The 23,161-nt window shown below is 33.9% G+C and overlaps 4 protein-coding genes across 6 annotated transcripts; 2 read left to right on the top strand and 2 right to left on the bottom strand.

Moving 5' to 3' along the window:
- Window positions 1-100: 100 nt before the first annotated feature.
- LOC126685889 (uncharacterized) lies at window positions 101-12,312 on the bottom strand. Its single transcript, XM_050379875.2, has 16 exons — window positions 11,979-12,312; window positions 11,795-11,897; window positions 11,086-11,188; window positions 10,900-10,984; window positions 10,286-10,372; window positions 10,050-10,156; window positions 9,220-9,304; window positions 7,958-8,364; window positions 7,444-7,525; window positions 7,158-7,334; window positions 7,036-7,086; window positions 5,020-5,112; window positions 4,870-4,935; window positions 3,650-3,696; window positions 956-1,642; window positions 101-671 (listed from the first exon to the last, which is right to left on the bottom strand). The coding sequence occupies exons 1-16, from the start codon at window positions 12,093-12,095 to the stop codon at window positions 314-316; spliced, it is 2,655 nt and encodes an 884-aa protein (XP_050235832.1). The 5' UTR covers window positions 12,096-12,312; the 3' UTR covers window positions 101-313.
- A 530-nt stretch (window positions 12,313-12,842) lies between these two features.
- Window positions 12,843-13,760, top strand: LOC126685899 (60S acidic ribosomal protein P1). The gene is made up of 4 exons (XM_050379893.2): window positions 12,843-12,952; window positions 13,029-13,128; window positions 13,223-13,432; window positions 13,544-13,760. Exons 2-4 carry the CDS (start codon window positions 13,060-13,062, stop codon window positions 13,595-13,597), a joined length of 333 nt encoding a protein of 110 aa, XP_050235850.1. The 5' UTR covers window positions 12,843-12,952; window positions 13,029-13,059; the 3' UTR covers window positions 13,598-13,760.
- Window positions 13,761-15,355: 1,595 nt separating this feature from the next.
- LOC126685891 (granule-bound starch synthase 1, chloroplastic/amyloplastic-like) lies at window positions 15,356-22,183 on the bottom strand. 3 transcript variants are annotated; one of them, XM_050379882.2, is made up of 14 exons: window positions 22,162-22,183; window positions 19,070-19,407; window positions 18,644-18,724; window positions 18,371-18,469; window positions 18,202-18,291; window positions 17,873-17,936; window positions 17,679-17,779; window positions 17,284-17,393; window positions 16,884-17,133; window positions 16,609-16,785; window positions 16,263-16,454; window positions 16,087-16,173; window positions 15,709-15,837; window positions 15,356-15,602 (listed from the first exon to the last, which is right to left on the bottom strand). In XM_050379882.2, exons 2-14 carry the CDS (start codon window positions 19,388-19,390, stop codon window positions 15,486-15,488), a joined length of 1,818 nt encoding a protein of 605 aa, XP_050235839.1. In that variant the 5' UTR covers window positions 19,391-19,407; window positions 22,162-22,183; the 3' UTR covers window positions 15,356-15,485. The 3 variants fall into 3 exon arrangements, with proteins under 3 accessions (XP_050235839.1, XP_050235838.1, XP_055962240.1); XM_050379881.2 differs by lacking the exon at window positions 22,162-22,183 and adding an exon at window positions 19,482-19,581; XM_056106265.1 differs by lacking the exon at window positions 22,162-22,183 and adding an exon at window positions 19,515-19,535.
- On the top strand, window positions 20,503-21,361 carry LOC126685900 (uncharacterized). Its single transcript, XM_050379894.2, has one exon. The coding sequence runs from the start codon at window positions 20,865-20,867 to the stop codon at window positions 21,147-21,149; it is 285 nt and encodes a 94-aa protein (XP_050235851.1). The 5' UTR covers window positions 20,503-20,864; the 3' UTR covers window positions 21,150-21,361.
- Window positions 22,184-23,161: the final 978 nt, after the last annotated feature.

Consider the following 23,161-nt stretch of genomic DNA (forward strand, 5'->3'; position numbering starts at 1 on the left):
AAAAAAGAACAAAGGGAGTAGTATTTTGGATGGTTTTGAAGATTATCCTTTATTTAACATGTATTAAAATAAAAAGTTCACAAATTGAAGAAAAACAAACTTGAGCAACAACATACTTGAAAATAACATTAGCTTCTGCCTCTAATCATATTAGCATTTTCAAACATATCCTCATAAAACACATGAGCTGCCTCTAATCATATAATACAGCGAACCAGCTCATTACTTTGTTTTTTTGTCTGTTTTATCTATTTCACCGTTGGATTATAATTCCGACGGTGTAAAATTAGCAACAGAAGGCGCCTAAAAAACATCAGACTGGGGATGCAGAAAGTAAGAAATCTGGCTGTAATCTTTGAAGAAGTATGCCACAGAAGGGACACAAAGGTTTTGACATTTTCTCTAACAGACAAGAAGAGTCCATTAAGGATTTGAAATCTTGAGGATATCTAGCCATTGTAAAAAGAGCTTCTGGAGCCAGTTTCGATATCTGTCTACTACAACACTTGCAAAACCATAATGGCTTCACGGGGCAAACCTGCATAGAAACAGCACATCTTGCCAGTTTGTGATTCTGCTCCAAACCTCGGCAAGATGCTATCTCGGGAGAATTAAAAGGAACTGAGGCCGAGCAGTAGCTACATTGTTCCTCTACGTCAACGGATGAAAGCCTGTTTCAAGCAACATATAATGGATAAGAATCATCACAGAATGAGATGAAATGCATGTTTGTCAAACTTTTTTGTTAATTGACCATTGTAAATTGAACTTTTTTACAAAATCTAAATTGATTTATCTCATTAATAATATAAGCAAATCGGCAAGACTTGCAGAAAAAATCTAACATGTTCCTACAAAGTGATTGAATTGGTGGCTAAATCAAAAATTGATAAAATCAAAAGAATACGGTAAATTATACAAAAGTTTGGATTAATCATAATATAGCAAGAGTTACCTCCTTTGCTTCCAAAGGCCCTCTGTGAGAACTTTTAATTGATCCTTGATATGATCACAATTAAGTTCAACCCACTGCTCCATTTGTGCAACTCCAATAGGATACCAATATCCAGGCTGAGAAGCAGTTTTGACTAAAATTGCATAAAAACTCAAACTGACAAGCCTCTGACGTAGTTCTTTTTCACTTCTGAAAAGCAGCTCCATCCATAAAGATTGTCCCTTAACCATTGTTCTAGTTGGTTCTCTTAAGTCCAGTTCCCTGTTAATCTCATCAGAGTTCAACTCGGACAGTACTAAGCACCGGCAAATGATATTGAGGAGATGCAATAGGCGGGAAGTAACTTTGGGGAAATTAATAGAGATCCGCATCAAAATCTCATCAACTGAAAGGTTCATATGAGAACCTAAGTATGTTATAGAGAGCCACTTGGCCAGTATATGGTTCACATACTCTGGTATAAGCTTCTTGAAAGCTAATAAGGCTGCTATGCTATCCCACATAACTTGGGGCTTCTTTGAATTCTCAATTTTTTTCAAAGACCATAAAATACTGGATTCCCAATATGCCAATTCCTTTTCAGAAAACCCAAAAAATGATTCATTAGCCAATTCTAAGGAAGTATTGGACAACGGATCCCATTGCTGCCCACCTATCCAGAAGAATTCAACAACAGCCTTAAAAGTTCTGCAAAATCATCAGAAAAAAAATGTTATATGCGATGCAGATTTGAAAATTATTGTCTCATCTAATCTAATGCTAGAAATTGCAATGTTTAAACTTCAATAACCATAAGCCTACATGATAAGAAGAAGAAGAAAAAACTTAAAGAAACTTATTTTGTAATTAATTTGTACAAATGATTAATAATTGGTTGATAGCCCTATCTATTGCAATAACTTTTATCCCAATTTAATTGAAGACTTAATAAAGGCAACTAGTATTGATTTTCACAAGGACATTTATGTATGGAGAACTAGTTTAAAAAAAAAAAGAATGCAAGAGATGCACATAAATGCTTCCCTCTCCTACCGCTTCAAGTAGAATTCCTACATGTCAAACTATAACTGCACTTACAAGAACTACAATGAGATTTAACTATTTAAGAATGCCAACAAACAAATTGAAGTTGCAAAATCACTCAATTTAAGGAGCTATAGGTTACAAGCATTTAAATACACTGACAACAATCTCCAAAAACAATGGGCATATGAACTTCAAGGAAAGAACTTTATTTGGAATAAATCACAGCTGAACATTAGTCATATTTAAGATTAAGATCTCAAGAATTTCGAAATTTTGGGATTAAACTCACTTGTCACAGGAGGATTATAATAACTGATTTGAGGTAGAATGCAACTTAAAAATAGGCAGGATTAATACTACGCACATATCTTAGTCTCAATCAGCGTCAAAATATACCAAAAGAAAACAAAAACCAAGTTTGGCACCCTTGTCAAATTTCGACAAGATAATGTTTACTTCTTATCCTAAATGTCTGTGCCCCTGCATAACATCTATGACAACTCACCACTTTTTAAACTGAACAGTGATTGGACATATTTAAGATCATGATATGTGATTTAGATATAAAACAATTTGTTTGGATTTCATTCCTGGATTTTGAAATATTTGCTTTTCTGTCCCATTTCATCTTATCTTATACTAGTAGCTAGTATGATTAGGTTCCATGGGTTAAGGAACATCTTTGTTGAATGGAACTCAGAAAACAAATCTTGGATAGACTTTATTCATCATATAGGAATACAGATGATTTGATCTAATGATGACACCTGGAGAAATTGATTATGTTAATTTACTTTTGAGCTTAAATTGTAAAACAGCACACTTATTGATTAGCATGAATTAGGATTTCTATGTTGCGAGTTGGATAAAAATTCGAAAAACAACTAAAAGAAAGATCTGAGACTTTTGCCATTCCATAACATTTGTTTTCCTGGTCTGATACTTTATATTTTTTATTTTGGTAAATGGTCATCTTCACCCTCCCTCTTCTTTTTGTTTGCAGAAGTACCAACAGTTATAAATAATGAGTTATTTTCCAGAAATGTGTTTTCCTTTCAGTACAACTTTTAATTGCTGTAAAGATTACTATAACAATGTTTTTTTTAAGCCAGAAGATTTCTTTCTTTCTTTTTCAAGCTTTCTCTCCATGAGTTCCCGCAGTATGCATGCCTTTCTAAAACAAGAAATTCGATTTCCTATTTTCTTCGAGTCTCTTTCCTGGTTCATAATTTTTGTTCTCTGATTTTGTGAGTCTTTTTAAAGTCTAATGAGTTATATTCTTAATATGCAAAAATTCCATAGCTAGAAAAACAAAATTTCAGTTTTATTTACTAAATTTAAAGTAAACCTAAATGAATTCAGAAAATGAAAAAGAGAAAAAGGCCTTGCTCTAGAAACGTTCATTTTGAACAATAAATACTCCAATAAATAACCAAATTTTACCATTGCAAAAAGTTAAGTTTTAAAAAGAATCCATATAATGTGATTATCTATAAGTGTCATCAGTAGAATAGAAATTAAAAGCCTGCGAACATGAATAATTTCTTTAACTGCATTTTTTCCCCCTTATTCTATACCTTAATCTTGATGTTCACCTATTGCGATTAATTATCAAACAAAAAAACTGAAGAAGCACTATAAGTATTTGGAAGAACCCAATCAACTCACCTTGCCTCATACATAGGATCCAACAGATCACCATCAACATTACGAACCTGTAGACCTCAAGCCAAACATTTCAGTATTTAATCCACAGAAAATAAATGAGCAATAGCATTGGTGTCCTTGTTATAATAGCAATAAATCAGAGTTGTTGATCATTATAATGAGGATCATCATTAACATACTAGAAATTCAATGAGTTTCAACCTAGAAAGGAGAAAGGGAAAAGCACCATTGACAAAATCAAACAGCAGAACCAATACAACGTACCATTTGTTTCAACCTACCGCTTCATCTCATTTCACAATTATTAGTTAACATATCCATACTAGTAAATTTAGGAATATTTTCATGTTAGATCCCTTTTAAGGAACAAAAAGGACTAAACTATGTTAGGTATGTTCTATACAGTCTATAGAGAGATGCAATTTTCTGAGTCCATACAATAATGCCTCATGAAGCAAGAGTACCCTTCTAGTGCGTAATTTGGGGGGGAGTGAAAGATAGGGAGAGGAAGAATTAAGCCAGGAGGACAGAAAACCAAGGAAATGGGAACAATATATAATCCACTAGCTCGACTTACAGCTTCCTATCTGATCATCTGCTGCAGTAGCAACCAGGTCTTCTATTGCAACATCCTTTGCCAGAAATTGAAGGAGTTAATGATTTATGCATCCTAACTTAGCACTTGCAAAAGCCAATGAGCATGTCAAATTGTCAATAATGAACAATTTTCCCATTCCATTGACAATAAAGATAATCACTTACAAAAAGGGGGATACTAGCAACCCTATAGGACAAAACCTAGAAACGAAGATATATTGATTACTCCAATTTACAATACAAAACTATCCTCCTGCTCCATGAGAGTCTCATTTTTTGAATGACTTGGTAAATGATGAAACAGATATGACAAGGGCCAGAAGACACCATACTTCTTTATCACATTTATTACACTTGGTAAATATGATGCATAGCTGCCAGCTAGAAACTCCTTCTATGGGCCTCAAGCATTGACTAAATGAAAAAAAAAGCTAGGCTAATAAGTAATAATCTTCGAGATAAGATCGTCTTCCTTTCAACAGATGCCATGCAGTTTATTTTTACCAACTTTCAAGATATATATTGAAATAGGTGAAAAATCAGGAATGGTCGCAGAAATTGAGTGTCAAGAAAAATTAAAAGCAAATTAAAAGATTAAAGATGTGAGAAAAAGTGCGACATACCATAGCAATAGCCAGATTTCCAGGAGATACTGCTAAACCTAGGCATGAAAGAAATGTATCTGGAAGCTGCAGACAATTTTAATATTTTCTTTAGCCAGAATAAACAGACAAGGACCAAGAACAGAGAAAAAGATAAGCTAAATGCCGTACATCAGTTGAGCTCGTCAGACCAGGGGTATTTGAAGGAAAAGGTACTTCACATAGAGAATTCCCGCGCAATAGCCAGCAATGGACATAATTATCCTAAGGCATTCAAGTTAAAAAAAAAGATATAAGGTCAATTAACAGTAAAACTGATAGATTTTGTTGGTGTAACATATAGAAACATGTAATAAAAGCATACAATGTCATGTAATGACAGAAAATTTTCATATGAAATTTCTCTCTTCTACCCACAGATTAAGCCATATAGGGTTAGGTCATGTCTAGGGACCTTCCAAGTAATAGAGATAAACTGATAAAATTAGCAAAAGGTCGGCTACAGAGGTTTTATGCCATGCAGGTCTGGCACGATTAACAGCACTCTCGAACAATATATAAAGGGCTTAGGCATCCATCTTAACTTAAAAGGAATACCAAACAAGATTGAATTGTATCACAATAACAGTTATGCCTCATGTGCAAGATGCAAGGGGAACACCCCTTGTGCATTAACGCAGAAAAAGATATGTAACCTGCAATTAGGTGCCTGCCTTGTGCTGGCATAAAGCACCTCCCAACAAAACAATTAGCACACATCATTTTCCCATTTTACTTGTTATCTCATAAAGAGAGAACCAATGACTCGGCCATTTATGAGAGCATACCATCTTCTCATGCACACTAAATCAAAATAAAACAACAAAAGAAGAAATGATATTTTACAAAAAGGAAAGAAAGGAACCTACTGTTTGAAAACCCTGGCACATAACCAGAAATATTGTCTCACTATCACACTCTCTTTCTGTCATCCATCTTTTATTTCTTACTTTTCTTATTTATTATTTTCCTTTATGCAACGAGTCCAGCTTATGGTGGACCATGGTCATTTTCTTTTTTTTTCCTTTAGAAACAAGACTTTATGATACTTCTTGATCCTTTTGTTTCCCTTTTTCTCAAATTTTATAATATGAATATGACAAGTCTTACATAATGATTTATCTTAATTTTTAAATTCTATAGCACTTCACCTTCATCAAGCACAGACCTCCTACAAGGCTCCAGCTTCAAGTTTTAACTGCCTTGCATCTTAAATAACACTGGAATTAGACAATCCAGATTAGCCATAATTTCTAGAAAACTTACCAATTGTTTCTAGGCTTAATCACCAAAAAAAAACCCACCTTTTAGCCCCTTTTCAAATGCACCCTGACGTTGCAATTTTGTCAGTTGCACCCTAATTCGCACCTTTAGTTTTCAATTCCACCCTCAAGTACTAAATTGGTCTCTTTTTCATTTGGTGATTAAGCCTTGTTTCTATTGAAAAAAGGAACAAATAACCACATGCATTGATTGACTCTAGCCAAAAATGATCTGAAATTTCCACTGGGATTCAGGCTCCAACTGAAACTTCAGAACCACCCCAACAATGTTCAAAATATAGCCTATATATAACATAGACAAATCTTAACTTTAAATATGAGAGATTTAATGTCCATAATGTACTTAAAACTAATGTTTTCTTGAGCCTCAAGCAGTGTAGGTGATGATAAATAACATCAGTAAGACAGCCCATAGATGTAATAAGTGCATGTTTTCCATGAAAATGAAATAAGTTAAATGTTATATCACATCCCCTTAATTCAATTTCTTTAAAATACCAATGTTATTTTCAAATTTACATATAATTCAATAATTCAGTGGCATGCCTAGTGAATTTCCAATTTTGCACAATCTCACTATGGAAAAAGTATATTTTATGTAGAGAAAAAAAATGCTTATAGTGATCATGAAAATCACACGAGGAGAAAGAATATTGAAACATCAAAAGAGAAACTATTAATCGTGCCTTATACTAGATCTAGTGGTGAAGATCATGACATCTAGGAGTAGAGACTCAAATCTTGTCAACTATGACCGGGATCCAAAATACTCAAAAAGAAAGTAATAACAAGTTCGACCTAGACCTGACTTGGAAAAAGCATAAAAAGGAAAATTAAATAAATAATTCACTATGAGATATTATACCTGACCGCAGCTATACAAACATCCTTCAAAAGCCCATGCTAGACCTGTAACCTGACAAAACATTAAGAAAATAAATGATAGTAAAGATGTGGTGTGCAACTAAACAACAATGAGATACTTACAATACATTCATGTCTGTCGCTTAACCCAGCTTTAGAAAATTTGCAACTAGATATGTCACATGTCCAAATTTCAAAAGAACCGGATCCTTTCCCAACTGCTAAGAGCACTCTTTCCAGTATTTGAACAGGGATTTGTAGTGAAAGTACTGAGACTGGAGGATTATTACTAGAGATAACCTATTGATTAACTAAACATCAGAAAAGGTAATTTATAAAGAAACAGAACATGAACAAATTAGATATAAATCAGTACATGTCTGACTATAAAAATGAATGTAAGAGCTACCTCTTTCAGAAGAAAAAATGGAGGGTCGTTATAGTCTGATGTATCCAGCAGCTTCTCACTGTTGCTCGACCAGATCTTTACACTAAAGAAAATAAGAAATGATATGAACAATGTATCTTTTTTTCTGTATTAATGAGATTGAATTCAGATTACTTATATGGAAACAGGAAAGTGAAAAAAGTGTATTTGACCCATCAAGCCTCAAGTCAGCAACAAAAGAGGAACTAAAGGTGGCACCATATTTTTTGCATGTACAAGAAGTTCAATTGAAGCAGTCAATTGACACAGAGTTTCATTAGATGCTCATTTATGATTAGATGATTGCTTTACCTTCAACGAGACTTACTCTATTTAAACACCCAAAAGCAGGGATATGAAGAATAAATCAATGACATTACAAGCTTAAACTTATGATGTATCAGGAAAAAAAAATTGCTAAATAAGAAAATAAATGTTAATTACACAGATAACCAGTTCAATAACTTATACGATATTCCGGAATTACCTAACTCACCTCCCATCAGAACTTCCACTAGCCAATAAAACTTGAGGATTGCTATTGGATCCAAGAACTGCTAAATTGATTGCAGTGACCCATGAATCGTGTGCCTGTATAAACCCAACAAGCATCATGGTAGCAGGCATCTGACTGTGCTCAACGGAGTAGCTTTGTGGTGCATCGATTCTCCACAATGAGATACTACCAGACTTCCCTCCAACTGCTATTATAGAGAACTTGTGGGGTGGTGTATTTTCAGAAGCCGAACTGGTTTTAGATGAGAAACACAATAGTGGTGACCAAGCAACAGCAATCAATGATAACATTGCACTGCGAGAAGCATATTGATTAGCAGTTATCCGTGGGAGTGAGCAGGCTTCTGGAAATTTCCTTTTCCTTTTATCAGATTCACAATCGATAGCCTGGAAATAAAGAAAAAGGTGAGTAAAAAAGTAACCGTCCGCAACTAAATAATGACAGCTAGAGTACTGGACAATAAAAATCACAGCCAGAAAAAACGTTACTTCAAACTATTACAAGTTCACATCAAAATAATATCCAGTCATAATGTTTTAACATAATAGAATTCATGATAGTCTAGCGGCAAAAAAAAAAAACAGGAATTCTTTGTTTATATATAGGAGTTCAGATTCAACTATCTAGGATTAGGCAATTAGTGGTCCATATGCATTAACGTAATAATGTGATTCACAGAGAATCTGTTGGCCATTGCCGTTAAGAAAAATGCAATCTAGAAAAAGTATATCAATCAGTTGCAAAAAAAGGTTTCACAACTCTCAGTCGTAAAGAACTTCAGCACAACTAATTCACAATTTTAAACTGCTAATGTTAGAAAATCTTGAAGGGTATTTTTTGGGGTAAAAGAAAAATATAACAAGGTTGAGAAACGATTCAGAGTCAGTGATTGAAAGACTCGGTTGTATGGAAATTCTACACCTATAGAATTTGAAGCTCTACAATAGAGAGTTGATCCAAAAATCTATTAGCACGAAATTCTCAATATATTCTACCAACTCCAAAAATGCGTTAAACTCAAAATCTCTTCCATCTAATTTGCATTGTTATGGACAAATGATAGTTCATTAGTAAATCAGATCTGTCAGTTTTCTTTGAATTGATATTTGGTCTCCTATAAAATAAGTACTTTAGGCAGATGTCCTCCCACATCAGTAATTTTTTTTAGATGTTTATTTTAAAAAATAAATGACGATGGAGAAAGAAAATGTAGAAAAACTACCTTCAAGCAAAAAGCTTACCTTCAGCTTTCCGCCTTTCATTTTAGCATAAGAGCTGCGTCCAGCATGGGGCTTCTCACTGTTGCTAGCAGCGACTGATAGGCCCCTGAAAGATTCAAAGTTGTTAGCTGATACACGGTCATACAAAGAACAAAGAGAATTATTACAAATCCCTAGACCTGCTTCAAAATATAATTTTAATCATAAATATAGGACGAAAGGTGATTTCGAAATAAATAAGCTTATTTTACATATCAGGACCTTTAAGAGGAAACTTTTTCTCAAAGAGAGAATAAAAGCATTTATTTTTATTTTTTTAAATAAATAGTAATGTTGTTTCACTTCAGAAGTAACGGCTATATTTCTAATCCAAGTTTTCAACCAGCTTACTACCCCGGAACAACTCCTTCTTCCTCCACCTTCCTAACCCCACTCCCCCTCCTTCCCAATGGATTACAGTTGTTCTTAATGTCTGTTACAGATGTTCGCATGCTATTAGAGAACCAATTTTAGTTTGAGCCAATTAACAAGTAGCATCTAAGTCACATAACTATTGATTGGCCTTTATCACAGATATATAAGACCCCCCCACCCACCCTCTCCCCCAAATCTCATGCTCTCAAGAACCCAATTTTCTGTTGTTCAAGTATTCTGCACAGCGCACACAACATAATGAACTGTAGCAAACAGTCCTTTGGATAGTTTTATTGTGCCGCTTTCCTCTGCTGGAATGAATTCACAACCCCTCAACAGAAACAAAAGTCTTCAATAGAGAGGTCGCAAACCAATACGGAAAAGTACAAGACAAAAAACATGAAAACAAAGAAAAAAGGAAAGGAACAAAAACTTACATGCCATTTGGGACCTGATCTCTTCCTCGCTTACGCTCCTTTTTACTTATAGAGTTTGGAACAAAATTTGCATGATCACTAGTGCACCCTAGCTCTGTTGTTTGCTCCTTGTAAAGCAGATAAAAAAGTTCAATATATGATACGATACTTACAGCAAATATATAATAGCAAATACAAGATCAAATAAACATTGTACCAAGTGAACAAATTCATAGTTCAGTACAAAAGGAACTTACATGATAACACTCTGAATCAGGCATTTCTGGCTCCCAAACATTGGACTTTACTAGGTAATCATATAGCTTATCTGATAAATCCATAACCTACATATAGAATCAGAGAAAAGGAAATTGATTTCTGATCTATACACTTTAAATGTGAAATTCCTAAATATGAAATCAGAGCTGATTTTTTTATTTTATTTTTAAGAAAAAGAAAGAAGAAGAAAATTTGATACTAAAAGCAAAATAAAAACCATTAGAGTTGTCAAATAATGCTTGCAACAAATAAAAGTTCCAAGCGGGTTACAAAAAAAAAAGCCATGATCCAGAGCACAACAAAAAGAAGCTTGCTAGCCCAAAAGGAATATTATGGATGGCATTCACTTAGTTGGTTTCTTTGCAGATTGTCAGCTGAAAGGGTAAATGAGCATAAAAAGCAGATTAAAATTCTACTAACTCAAAAGAAAATTTTGTCGCTGATGAGTCATATTTTGGTATACCATGTTTATGAGTTCTTTCTTTTTTTAACATGTCTTGCATGGTTCAAATATCAGTTCACCATAATTGATATATATTGATTCATTTTGAAGGTTAAGTGATAACGGCTTGTGCAGTTAATAAGCATCTACCTCTACCCACTCAGCACAAAATTCACTATATGGTTGTCCATAAAGTTTGACACGTCCTTCTGTGGTGCAAACAGCAAGCAAACACCTGCATGCATAGCAATGCAAGAGAAATGGAATTCTGAGCATGTGCATATCATTCTCAGAGACAATACATTGTGTGCCGAAGCAAAAGACAAGTCTACATACCCACCGTTAGACGCCAGTCCTAAAGGAGACCATGAAATGGAACGAACATATGGACGCCGATCCCGACATAGTGCAGTGGGAAGCAAGCATTCAGCAAGTAAATCTGCAAACACCATAAATTACCAAACAATAATTATAAAACAGCTAAACATAGGTAGGGGAAAGCAGAAACCAACCACATCAAAAAACTGAGCTGAAGTTTGTTGTCTGATTCGGTTGTTCGATGAAAATGGTTAGAAAAGTTTGGAGTTTGGTTAACAGTGCAGTTAGGGGGTTTGTAAAACCGAAATAACCGAAGAAACCAAGCTCTTCAAAATTAAGAAGGATTTTTTTGACTTTGTATCTAAATTTAGGGGCTTTTTTGTTATTTTACCCAAAATTTAAAGGATTTTATTTAATTTTAGATATAAGTCCAAACCGAAATTAGAAACCGAAACCGAGCCGACCGAAAATTTCGGTGTTTGATTAAAAAATTTCGGTTCGGTCGACCATTTAGAAAATTCCGGCATCGTCCGTTCTGGTCGATTCGGAACCGATCAATGCTCACCCCTAATAAAAGAGGTGCCTAATCGCTAATTTATCCTTTTAAAGGTATAAAAACAGGCCAAACTTATGGGTTATACTGTGATACTAAAATCAGAATAATGCATGTTCATTTAACAGACAAAAATATCATATTAAATGAAATTCAAGAGAACAATAACTATACCTTCGCTTTTAACTAGCCCAATTGGATAAGGATTGCATGTAGGAACGGTGATTAAGCCTCGTGACCCATAAGACAATGCTGGATTCTGCGGCAATGCTGGATTCTGATAGTTCCAAACATACAGATGAACTTAAATCAGCAGAATAAACAAAATCAATTGGAGAAACAAATTTGTATTAATTACCAGAATGATGACAAGGTGACCGCAGGCAACAGCGATGAGATTCTCTTCGGACCAAGCTATGGCGTTAGGGTATACAGGTGAAGCCGCTAGTGGAGCAGCTTGAAATCGTGAAGCCATGAAAATTGAGTACTCGATCAATTGTTTCACACTGAGAGCATGTATAAACACTGATGAGCTAGTTAAATAAAGACCGGCAGTTAATGTGGAAGAAGGTGAGACAATTCAAACGACGTAGTACTTATGATTTGGTGGCTGCTAAAATAGTTGTATTACTTCGAAGCAGTGATTTATAGCCAAGGACTAAGAACCAAGGATGAAAAAGTTTAGACTTGTTGTTTTTTACTGAATTAAGTGGCAATTTGCCCTCTTAAATTATAACTAATGAGCAATCAACATATAAATTTATTTTATAGACAAATTAATTACAAGTTCGTTATAGCCACAAAATGTATTAATTGTCCATTCCAGGGGCAAATTGCTATATAAATCTTGTTTTACTATTATATGTGTTTTACTATTACATGTGATTTCGAGGGCTTAATTTCACTAGCGGTACCTCATATTTGAGTCTTTTATCACTTTTATTCTTAAAATTTAGTTTCCTTCTGAATTTTTAAGTCTCGGTTTGACGATAAATTAAAAAATCTGTGTCCAATTTTTAACTAACATTAGTAATGTTCGATAACGTGGCATCAATGATAAAAATGCAAAAGACAACAGATGAAAATAAGCCGATTTCAAAAATACTATCAGGGTAATCGGTTCGACCCGGAAATAAAAATTTGGTACGGGCTTTTTTCTTTTGAAAAATAAGCCATTGGGCCATCCCTTCATAAGCCCCGAAAGAGAAAGCCCAACAAGGTCTCCCATCTCCGATTTCATTCATAATCAAAACCCTAGACCTATAAATTCAACTGCATCAAATTATCTCTCACGTTAATCTTCATTGCTGCCCCTCCTCCTCCATTTTCCAGGTCTGATTTCGAATACCCACAATATTATTTCATTAGGGTTTGTTTCATTATCATTAATTTTATTTAATAATCGCAGATAATTGAATCTTTAGAAGGGGTTTTTAACAATGTCTAACCAAGAACTCGCTTGTACTTTGGCTGTCTTGATCCTCCACGACGATAATGTCGCCATCACTGTAATTACCCTTATCTTAATTTTTTGTTTGATTTTAAAAATGATGCTAATTTTAATATTAATATGTGAATTTTGTATTTGATTTTATTGTATAGGCGGAGAAGATTGCTACCTTAGTGAAGGAAGCCAATGTGCCAATTGAATCATACTGGCCAAGGTTGTTTGCCAAGCTGGCTGAAAAGAGAAATGTCGACGATCTTTTAATGAACGTCGGTTCTGGCGGCGCTGCTGCTCCTGTTGCTGTTGGAGCTCCTGCTGGAGGTGCTGCGGCCGCGGCTGCTGCTCCTGCTGCTGAAGAGAAGAAGGTATATTTTGCTATGTTTTGTTTTTGTATTATTAATTAGTTTAGATATATACGAGATTTGTTAAGATTGTTTTGCTGATTGTTATTTGTAACTTGTTTTTGTTGTATCCAGGAGGAGCCAAAGGAAGAAAGTGATGACGACATGGGCTTTAGCTTGTTCGATTAGGTGCTTTCAATCCTTTTTTATCGAATCATTAGTGCTTTTTGGTTATTTCTGCAAGTAGGCAAAAGATAGGTTTCATTTATTGTGTTTTGAGACTAATTGAAACAGTTGTATGTTGAAAAGGTTAAGTTTTGAGTAATCTGAGATAATTTACGCTCTTGGTATACTTTTAAGTATTCCTTTATATTCAATTGTACACTGCAAATTCTAAATTAGTGGATCTTTTGGACCATTGATTTGATTGTTCTGTCACTTGTCGGAAAATCTCTTACTGAACTTCTTTATGCTATGCATTTTAATGCTTCGAGTAAAAATTCAATACAATAATAGGTGTTTTGTTGCTAATCAAGAATTTTAGATATTCTGGCCTTGGCTATATTTAGCTGTAATAATTTGTTATTTGTGTGAGGCTACTTATTATCTGCACAAGTATGTTCCAAAATGGATTTAGAAGCTGTTTTGTGGTCTTTCTGCGATAGTAAAGTCCTGCTATTTGAACGTGCTCGGCAAAATGTTCTCATTGAATGGTTATCTTGTAGAAATGGGATTATGTTCAATAATTTATTTCGACCTGTTGTTTCCTTCCATGACATTTTTGGATCCTATTAGCCATAGTGTTGATAATTTTCTTTCAATCCTCCCGATTTTCATCAGTGATTGATTTGTTATGTTGTTGATGTGAGGCTTGAACTTGTGGACTTTGTTCTGCTTACAATTATTTGAGCATCTTCTTAGCACCAAGCTTATTTGCGTTATGCAATCTGTCAATGCTTGTTATGCAATCTGTCAATGCTTGTTAAATTTACATTTTTTTTTTTACTTTTCAGCCTCGTACAATTTATAGTCTGGTCAATTAAAACAATGTTATGAATTGCTCTACAAACCTGGGAGAGTAAAATCAAGCATCAGAAGATGCAGTCTTGTTGCCCAACTCGGTCTCTTCATATTTCATGCAAATGTTTATTGGTCATTGAAATACTATCTTATAGTTTATTGTGCTTGATTTTGTGGAATTGTCCCTTTGGAGTGTTGACATTGTAGACAACCAAATGATATGCATTTTCTGCTTCTTTGTCCAACATTTTCTTACCATTTTAATATGGTTATATGGATTCTGCATTGTAGTAGCATTGTTTTTAAACCCTAATCTTCTCTCTTATGTTCCCACCAAAATTCTTAAATTTCAATCCACAATTAGAAAAATCCTTGACGTTTTATTAATTGTTTACAAAAATCCTTTATGTCGGTAGCTGAAGTGTTATAAAACATAAAAATGGCAAAAACATATAGATGTACTCCAGATATTTTACTCAAAGAAAATTTTCAATTTTCAATATCAACTCGATTTCAACTGTAACTTTCAAAAGTGTCTGAATTTGAAAGCGTCACAAATAGGCTCATAAAATCAAAATAGAGGTACGAATAGATCTCTCATTCAAAACTATCCATAAAATTGTTAAATCTATATATAATTACTAAACTTATCTCAACTCTTTTCAATATTTACAAACCCTTTCATGATTAAAAGATAAAACATCTAAAAATATTACCATTTTGATGCCATCTTCTATTTATTTTGTATAGTGTTAGTTGTCAATTTTATTCTATGCTTGTAGATTTTAGCTCTTAAAAAGATTGAAATAACAAATAACAAATAAAATGCATCACTGCGATTTTTTTGGTTGAAACATATGTTGAGTAAATCAGGAGTCTATAAGATTTCAATTGCTATTGTTGAAACTGCGCGTAGATCAGATCGTGTTTAGATTGTGGTCGAAAATGCCCTTTTTGCGAACTTTGTAAATCATCGATCATTCAGTCAACACAACATTTATTTATCAAAATCGGCCAGCATTATTAGTTAGCTTAGATGCATCTGAAGTGACAATGTTTACGGAGTAGCAATATTTTCCTTGGCTAGAGGAGCAATCTCCTCTCCGTCGATCCCGGATTCACTTCCCGCAACCTCCAAACTTAACAGCAACTGCTCCCACTTTTTTGCAGGGCCCTGTTCCATCACCATTTAATTTTCAACTCAACAACAATCAAGAATCAATGATTTTATGATTTATTCAACTTAACACTATTAGCTGCTTCTCTCTTTGTTGGTTTACCTTCCATGAAAGATCTTGAGCCATACAATTCTGTATCATTTCCGCCAAAGCATGAGTACCATAAACGCTTAGTGCCCTCTTCACTGTTTTTGCAATGGCAATTGCATCCGCAGGATCAACTTTATCACACTGAAGCAAAACAACAGAACATTAATCACCCTTGTTTCGAACAAAATACACTAGCTAAAAAGTATGTTGTACGGAAACCAACCTAACGAAAATGCTTCTAAAATCATTCTGAAACTCTTATATTTATAATATATTCTTGTAAAAATATTGTTTGTCGGTTTTCGCATTGAGCACTGTTTTTCAAATTGGATGTTTTCCATTTAAGTGTTTCTATTTTCGTGCTATATATTACATAGGATGTATCCTTACCTCGACGCTGAAAGCACCCATATGAAAACCTGTATAACCTTCTAAAACAGTATCAACAAGACCCCCTGTTGAAGCAACAATAGGCACCTGTATAAGATTTCAGACAGGCCTCAGGTTAACGCTTTTCGTTTGTATAAAACGTTTTCCAGTGCAGTACTAGTGTTGAAAGGCCTTACTGTTCCATATCGCATTGCGTGTAACTGAATCAGACCACATGGTTCAAATCTACTCGGGACTAATATAAAGTCAGCCCCGGCTATGATCATATGCGCTAGAGGAACGTTGAATTTCGCCACTCCTTGAGCCTTTCCGGGATATAACTTCGCCAGTTGCAATATCTGTTGCTCCATTTGCTTTTTGCCGGTGCCCTGTAAGGAATTAAAGATTCTTTTCTGTCAGTAAATTATGTTAATCGACTTAGTTAAACTAAAGGATCTACTAATCGAAAATAAAGTTAAATTCGATCTAAACTCGGGAGGAGCCACTGTAATTATCTCTAATTTCTATATGTACAATTCTTACAAGGATGATTATTTGGATATTTTCTTGAATGAAGTGTGGAATGGCTTCTGCAAGAATGTCTGAGCCTTTCTGTTCTTCAAGTCTACCAATAAAACCAATTACAGGAACATTTCTATCAACAGGTAACCCAACTTCAGCTTGTAGTGATTCCTTCAGAAGAGCCTTTGCTTCCATAACCTTATTAAAATCAAAAATTCTGATTTGTCATTTACTTCCAGTCAGAAACATGGTAAGAAAATGACTAAATAAGTTTTTACTGTTCCAGATTATCTTACAGTGTCAGCATCAAATTTGAGATCAATGTATTTGTCAGTAGATGGATTCCATTCCTGAACATCCATGCCGTTGACAATTCCGGACATTCCAGATTCAGACTTGCGAATTATGTTGTCTAGTTCGACACCTTTTTCCACGCTGGACACAAGTTCTTCCGCGTAGTAGGGGCTCACAGTTACAAGCTTGTCAGATTCTAATATTCCAGCTTTCATCCAGTTAATCTTTCTTCCTTTCACAGGTTTGTCATATCTGCAAAATCAAACAAACTTCCGTAATCTGCATACAATGACGGAACCAGGATTACTATATTAGGAGCTCTTGAAGTATTTGGATTTAGAAATAAAAATTAAGATTCTGATATAATTTTGATAGGAAGTCGAAAAGTAAAAGCAGCAGTACCCATCAATAAAATCAAAAGAGCTCTTGAACTCATCAGGAAGATTCAGAAGTGCAAAATCAGCAAATGCAAATCTTCCTTGATAGGCAATATTGTGAATGCAGAAAGCAACCTGAAAGGTTTATAAATTTATAACAAACCACCAATTATGACATGCAGAAACCAGAGAGATTCTAACATATTGAATTATTTAAGTAGCGGTGCTGCAGAGTTCGAGCCAATTCGAGTTATTGGAAATTCACTCAGAATAATATTCCAAATTGGCTCAACATTAATCGAGTTCGAGTTCAAGCTACTCAAACACACCTTAAGGTCTAGTCGAGCTCGAATTTCACGGCTGACTCGACTCTACACTCCCTATATTTAAGTCAGATACTGGTAGATTCATATTTCATACCTTAGCATTTGTATAGATGCCTCTAGACTTGTACATGCTTTTCAGATAGCAAGGAACAAGAGCCGTGTGCCAATCATTAGCAATGAAGATAACATCCTCACCTGCAACAATCATACAATACCAAATTCTCAGCAACAGAATCACAAACCCTAATTTTAGATATTTGATCTGATAAATGGCTGTTCAGTGTTCACCATATGGTCCTGAGAAGAATTTGCTACTATTCAGACTTAACAACCGAGGTGCCTCGATAGCTGCCTGAAACCCGAAATGAAATTACACTCCAATTCAATGCAACCAAATTACAATGCAATGTTGCACGGAAACTAGTCGAGTGCTATGCTTTCCACATTTTCGTTTCAGAAGATCCTTCTGAAAACTCAAAAACTTTGCACTTATAAGAGGTTTTATAAATTTCCGTTCGCATAGTTTTTCCAGCATTTTTCGTTCCCGTGCAACATAAATTGCAAGTTTTTCTTATCAGATTGAAGAAAGTGCATTTTGAATTAGCAAATGGATAAACCTGGCAAAACAAGCTGAAACGAAGTTGGTTATCTTCATAATCATCTCCAGCTTGAGGACCGTAGAGTTTCGACCCGCTTTTACCCCATACCTTACAAGTTTAGTAAATACTTCACTATTGCGGTTAATTAAGCTAAAAAAAGCTCCAGCAAACACGGAAATACTTGTACCTTCTCTAAGAACATTGGATGATCGATAAAAACGCGATCAACCCCTCGTTTGTAGCAATGGAAGTAGCGAACCGTCTCGATTTTATCCCCAACTTTTACCTGTTAGTATAAGGGAAAAGCTAAAATTATAGCACAAGCTAAAAGTTGTTTCGTTTTACTCAATTCAGTGTCCCCTGTGATACTGTTACTGAAAAATTTATTTATAATTCTAGGTGATAAACTCGGTTCATATGAAAAATTATCATTTCCAAAGCCGAAAACAACAGTATCTACCTGAACGACAACATTTGTATCCCATGCATCTTTATACTGATCGTGTCTGGGTGAGATTGTCATAACTCTGTGCCCATTGGCCTTGAAAAGAAGCATCAAAATCAGATTAGCTTTAGCTATTTTATAACAGTTTTCACATGTTTTAGCTATGAGATGTTTTAAAAAAAAAAAAAATGTTACAGTTTTATGACAATTTAACATCAAGAAATTGAATTTTAGCTTATGAAACTATTTGCATTGCTGAAAAAAACAATGTAGAACCTGATAAGTTTTCGTGCAATATAACTTTCCGTGCAACATAACTGTATAGTTAGGACTCGGAACCCGATTTTGAGCCTACTAGCAATGAGATTGGTTGTAGGTATAAAATTCTAAAATCGAAAATAAATTACCAAAATGTAGAATTCGAGTTAACTAAAAACTCACTGCCATGGCTGGTGGAAGACCACCAAGAACATCGCCAAGTCCACCAGTTTTACTCCATGGACCAACCTCTGTTCCAATAAAAATCAAGTTCATACCAATTCCACATTTAACAACTCCAAATTTCTTGGAGCTACTAATCATTTTCCTCATAACAGCTCTGCTTCTCAACTTCACCATATCCAACTTGTTCAACCGTAACCCGACACAGCAATTACTCGAGCTATAATTCGACAAAATCACTTCTTGTCGCGACACATTCGCTTTGTTGTTTATTTGACACCTCGTGGTAACATTATAATGTGAAGAACATAAGCTAGCCATTGGTACTTGTTAAAGTCCTGCATAAATTAAGCATCAAAGAATAAGGTAAAAAGAAAGACATTGGAATTAAAAGATTAAAGATGGAATGTACCAAAGTGAAGACTTTTGTTGGAGAGAAACTCACAATAATTTGATAAATAATAGTACAATGTAATTTCTTTATATATATATATATATATATATATATATATGTTATAATCGTTAATTTGTTTTTATATTGGTGATTATATAGTTTTATTCATGTAAAAATGTGCAGCTGAATAAATTTTTTTGAATTTTTGTATGACATGTACTTGCGAATTGGATAGAAATTTTCTTAAATATGATGTATCGATGACCACAAGATTTCACTTGAGGCTGTAGAGTGTAGACTCACCAATACGAATATGCGGATCATAGAGTTTTGCCATGTAGGCAGATCTGGGTCCTTTGTCCAGCAAAACGGGTAGGCCAGTTTGCTAAACAAATAACTTGATTACTTCACACAAAATAAAAGGCTAATGGACTAAAAAAAAGCTGATTTTTATTTTGGTTTTTAATTCCATCCTGATGTAGTAATATTTTACGTTTATCCTATTTTAAATTTTTGATTTTCAATTTCACCTTAAGTTAAAAAAATTAAATGATTTTATTATTATAAAAATTAAAATATATAAAACAACTACATTTAAGGATCATTTCATTTTTTTTATTTGGACAAATTTAAACAAATTCTTAAGCTTAAAAAAGTTTTAAATAAATCCTAAATAAAACATTAATTATGATTAATTATTAAATTTCAATACGTCTCACTCCGCTTTCATCGTATTCCCCATCACCGGAGTCATCGACAAAACTCCGCAATAATAAGGGTTTGCCTTTTTTCAAATGAACGATTTGAAGACCTATTAGTTCCATCGCCCGAACTATGGACCGAAAACCACGGAATAATTTTTTGTTATTTGGGTCTTTCAAGGAGTAATATAAAATTATTAGTTGATTAATTAAGATTTAAGGACTTAGATGTATCCCCCATATACTAAAGGGGCAATGTTTGCCTTTTTTCCTTAAAAATATTTATTACTCCAAAGCACCCCTTTCTGTCGTCATCTCTTGCGTGTTCACACTTCCTTGAGCTTCAAGCTGATCTAGTTGCTTATCGAAACTTCCATTTCCATGTACCTGTACGTTAACTTCCCCGCTTCTCATCATCACTCAATCAACAACCAACACGTACCCATTCCCCGACCTCAACTTTCATCCCAGTCGTCCACGTTACATAATAGAAACAAATCAAAGGTCCACTCAAATTCCAAGTCCACGGCGGTTACCCACCGCGTTTTCTTTTTCTTGATCCTTCCAGTTACTTTCAAATCCCCTCCTATATAAACAAATCCAGTTTTTTCTCTCAATCCAAACAAAAATCAAACCAACCAAAAATTCTCTCAAAACTCACACAAATCAAAAAAAATTAAACATTATTATTTACAATACGATGACGATGATGTCGATGTTCAGTTCTTTTGATGCCTTGTGTGCTGAATTTTACGGTCAGAAACTCAAGCTTTCCGGTGGTCCTTCTAGTGATCAGCAACGGAACCCTAAAATTTTGGATTCGTTGATTGAAAAGAGCGAGACGGAAGGAAAAGAGAAAAGTTTGGTTTCTTCGGCTTTAAGAAAAGTAAAGGGATCACCGTCGCCGCCACAGGAGCGGAGAAGGCCGAGATTTGCGCCGGAGTTGGATGGGGTGCATTGTTTTGAAACTATTCTTCCTTACTGATTCATTTTGAATTAACTGAATCTGTAGGGTTAATTTGTATTTTGTACAGTCACTATTTATAATTAATTATTTTGAAGTGTACGATTATTTTTTCTATCTTCATAATTAATTTCATGATTTGATTCTCCACTGTTTCTGTAATAGAAATAGTCAAATTTAGTCCAATATTATTATTGATTTTGTTTTTGATAATAATATTTTAGAATTTAGTATGTCTGAATTTACCGATTGGTATAAAATTTAGTTTATAGAGTAAAGGATTAAAAAACCCTCTGAATTTGGTTATATCAAATATCTCTTTCCCACTCCCATCTTAGAGAGTGAACACACTCTCCGATTTTAGATGGTTTAATATTTATTTTATTCAAAACGTTAATAATTATAGAAGGTATACACTGTCAATGAGCATAGACAATTTCACCAATCAAATTTTCGCTGAGGAATTTTATCAAACACATAATATGCTCAATTGAAAATTCATTATCTCCCCAAATAAAAGAACCGATCCTCTCAAAAATTAAGATTCAAACAAATGTTAAAAGTAACACAACATAAAGAACAAGAACAAGAGGTCATAAATCCGAATGAAATGAAAACGAAAATCAAAATGAAATCAAACTCTCACGAAGTGGAAGAATTTGAGAAAATAATGAAAATATATAAGATATAACATCCATAACAGATAAGAATATATGAACATGAAGATCTAAATCAAATTATTACTTATAAACTGAAATCGGAAGTCAAATGATAGAAATTGATCCTGAAGTTAACAAGAATGAATTAGAAAACAAGAACAAACTCTATAGAGATTGAAATTTGAATCAAATGTGAGCTAAAAACAACACCGACGATGAATAAAATCGAGCTAAAATTAATTGTGAGAAGATGAACTAAATCCGCTTAATTAACAAACAAGAACTAGAGCAGATAGTGGATTTACTGAAATCAAAAATTGAAATCAATATCTATGAACTGATAGAAATTTATGGGTAAGAATCTTGAAATGAACCTGAAATTAAGTTCACGATAATGAAGAAATGAAATCGAAGTTGAACTTGAAATCACCGAACAATGAAGATAATCTGCAATTAAAATATGAATCGAACTTCTCATCTGCCGAATGTGATAAACTGAAACTGAAATTGAACCTTAAATCAACTGATACTAATGAACAACTTATTAAAAATAGGCTGAAATTTTCAGCACCGATAGCGATGAACTGAAATCTGAAATCGAGTCACCGATAACGATGCTCGTAACTTGAAATTGAACCGGACCGCTGGGACTGGACATCCAGATTGGTACACCGGACGATAACACCGGTAGCAACGCCATCTCTCGGAGTTGGACCCGCTCTGATATCATATCATAATTATATATGGAGAACCAAAACTATATTAATTGAAATTGTAAAATTACAAATCAAAAGACTAAACTTAAGAATAATGCTCTATTTATACACAGCTATAAACGGTTTTTAGTAAATGTTGAACACACAATAAGGGCCTGTTTGTTTCAGCTGTTTCTTATAGCTGATAGCTGTTAGCTGTTGGCTGTTAGCTGATAGAACATACGTTTTTGGTGAGATTTGATTAGCTGTTGTTGTTTATATATAAAATGACCGTAAAGGGCATAATTTTTATTTTTATTTATTAATTTATAAATATATTATATTATATAATATTCAATAAAAATATTAAAAATTATTTTTTTATAAGAAGGAACGTTTAGTTTAAATTTATTTTAGATATTTTTTTTGATAAATTTATGATTTATTTTAAAAAAATAATTAAGTTATAGTTTTGTTAATATAAATAAATAATATTAGATAATTTAAAAATGATTATATATATTAAAAAATAATATATACTAATAGGGGTAGTTTTGTCTAAATAATTAAAAATATTGAAAAAGCTATCAGCTGTTGGCGAAAAACTCCAAAATGGAGCTTTTCAAAAAGCAGCTTTTGGAGGTTCAAAAAGCTCCAAAAAGCTTTTAGAAAATTTTCA

The sequence above is a fragment of the Mercurialis annua genome, linkage group LG6 (genome assembly GCF_937616625.2).
Source record: "Mercurialis annua linkage group LG6, ddMerAnnu1.2, whole genome shotgun sequence".
NCBI classification, from domain to species: domain Eukaryota; kingdom Viridiplantae; phylum Streptophyta; class Magnoliopsida; order Malpighiales; family Euphorbiaceae; genus Mercurialis; species Mercurialis annua.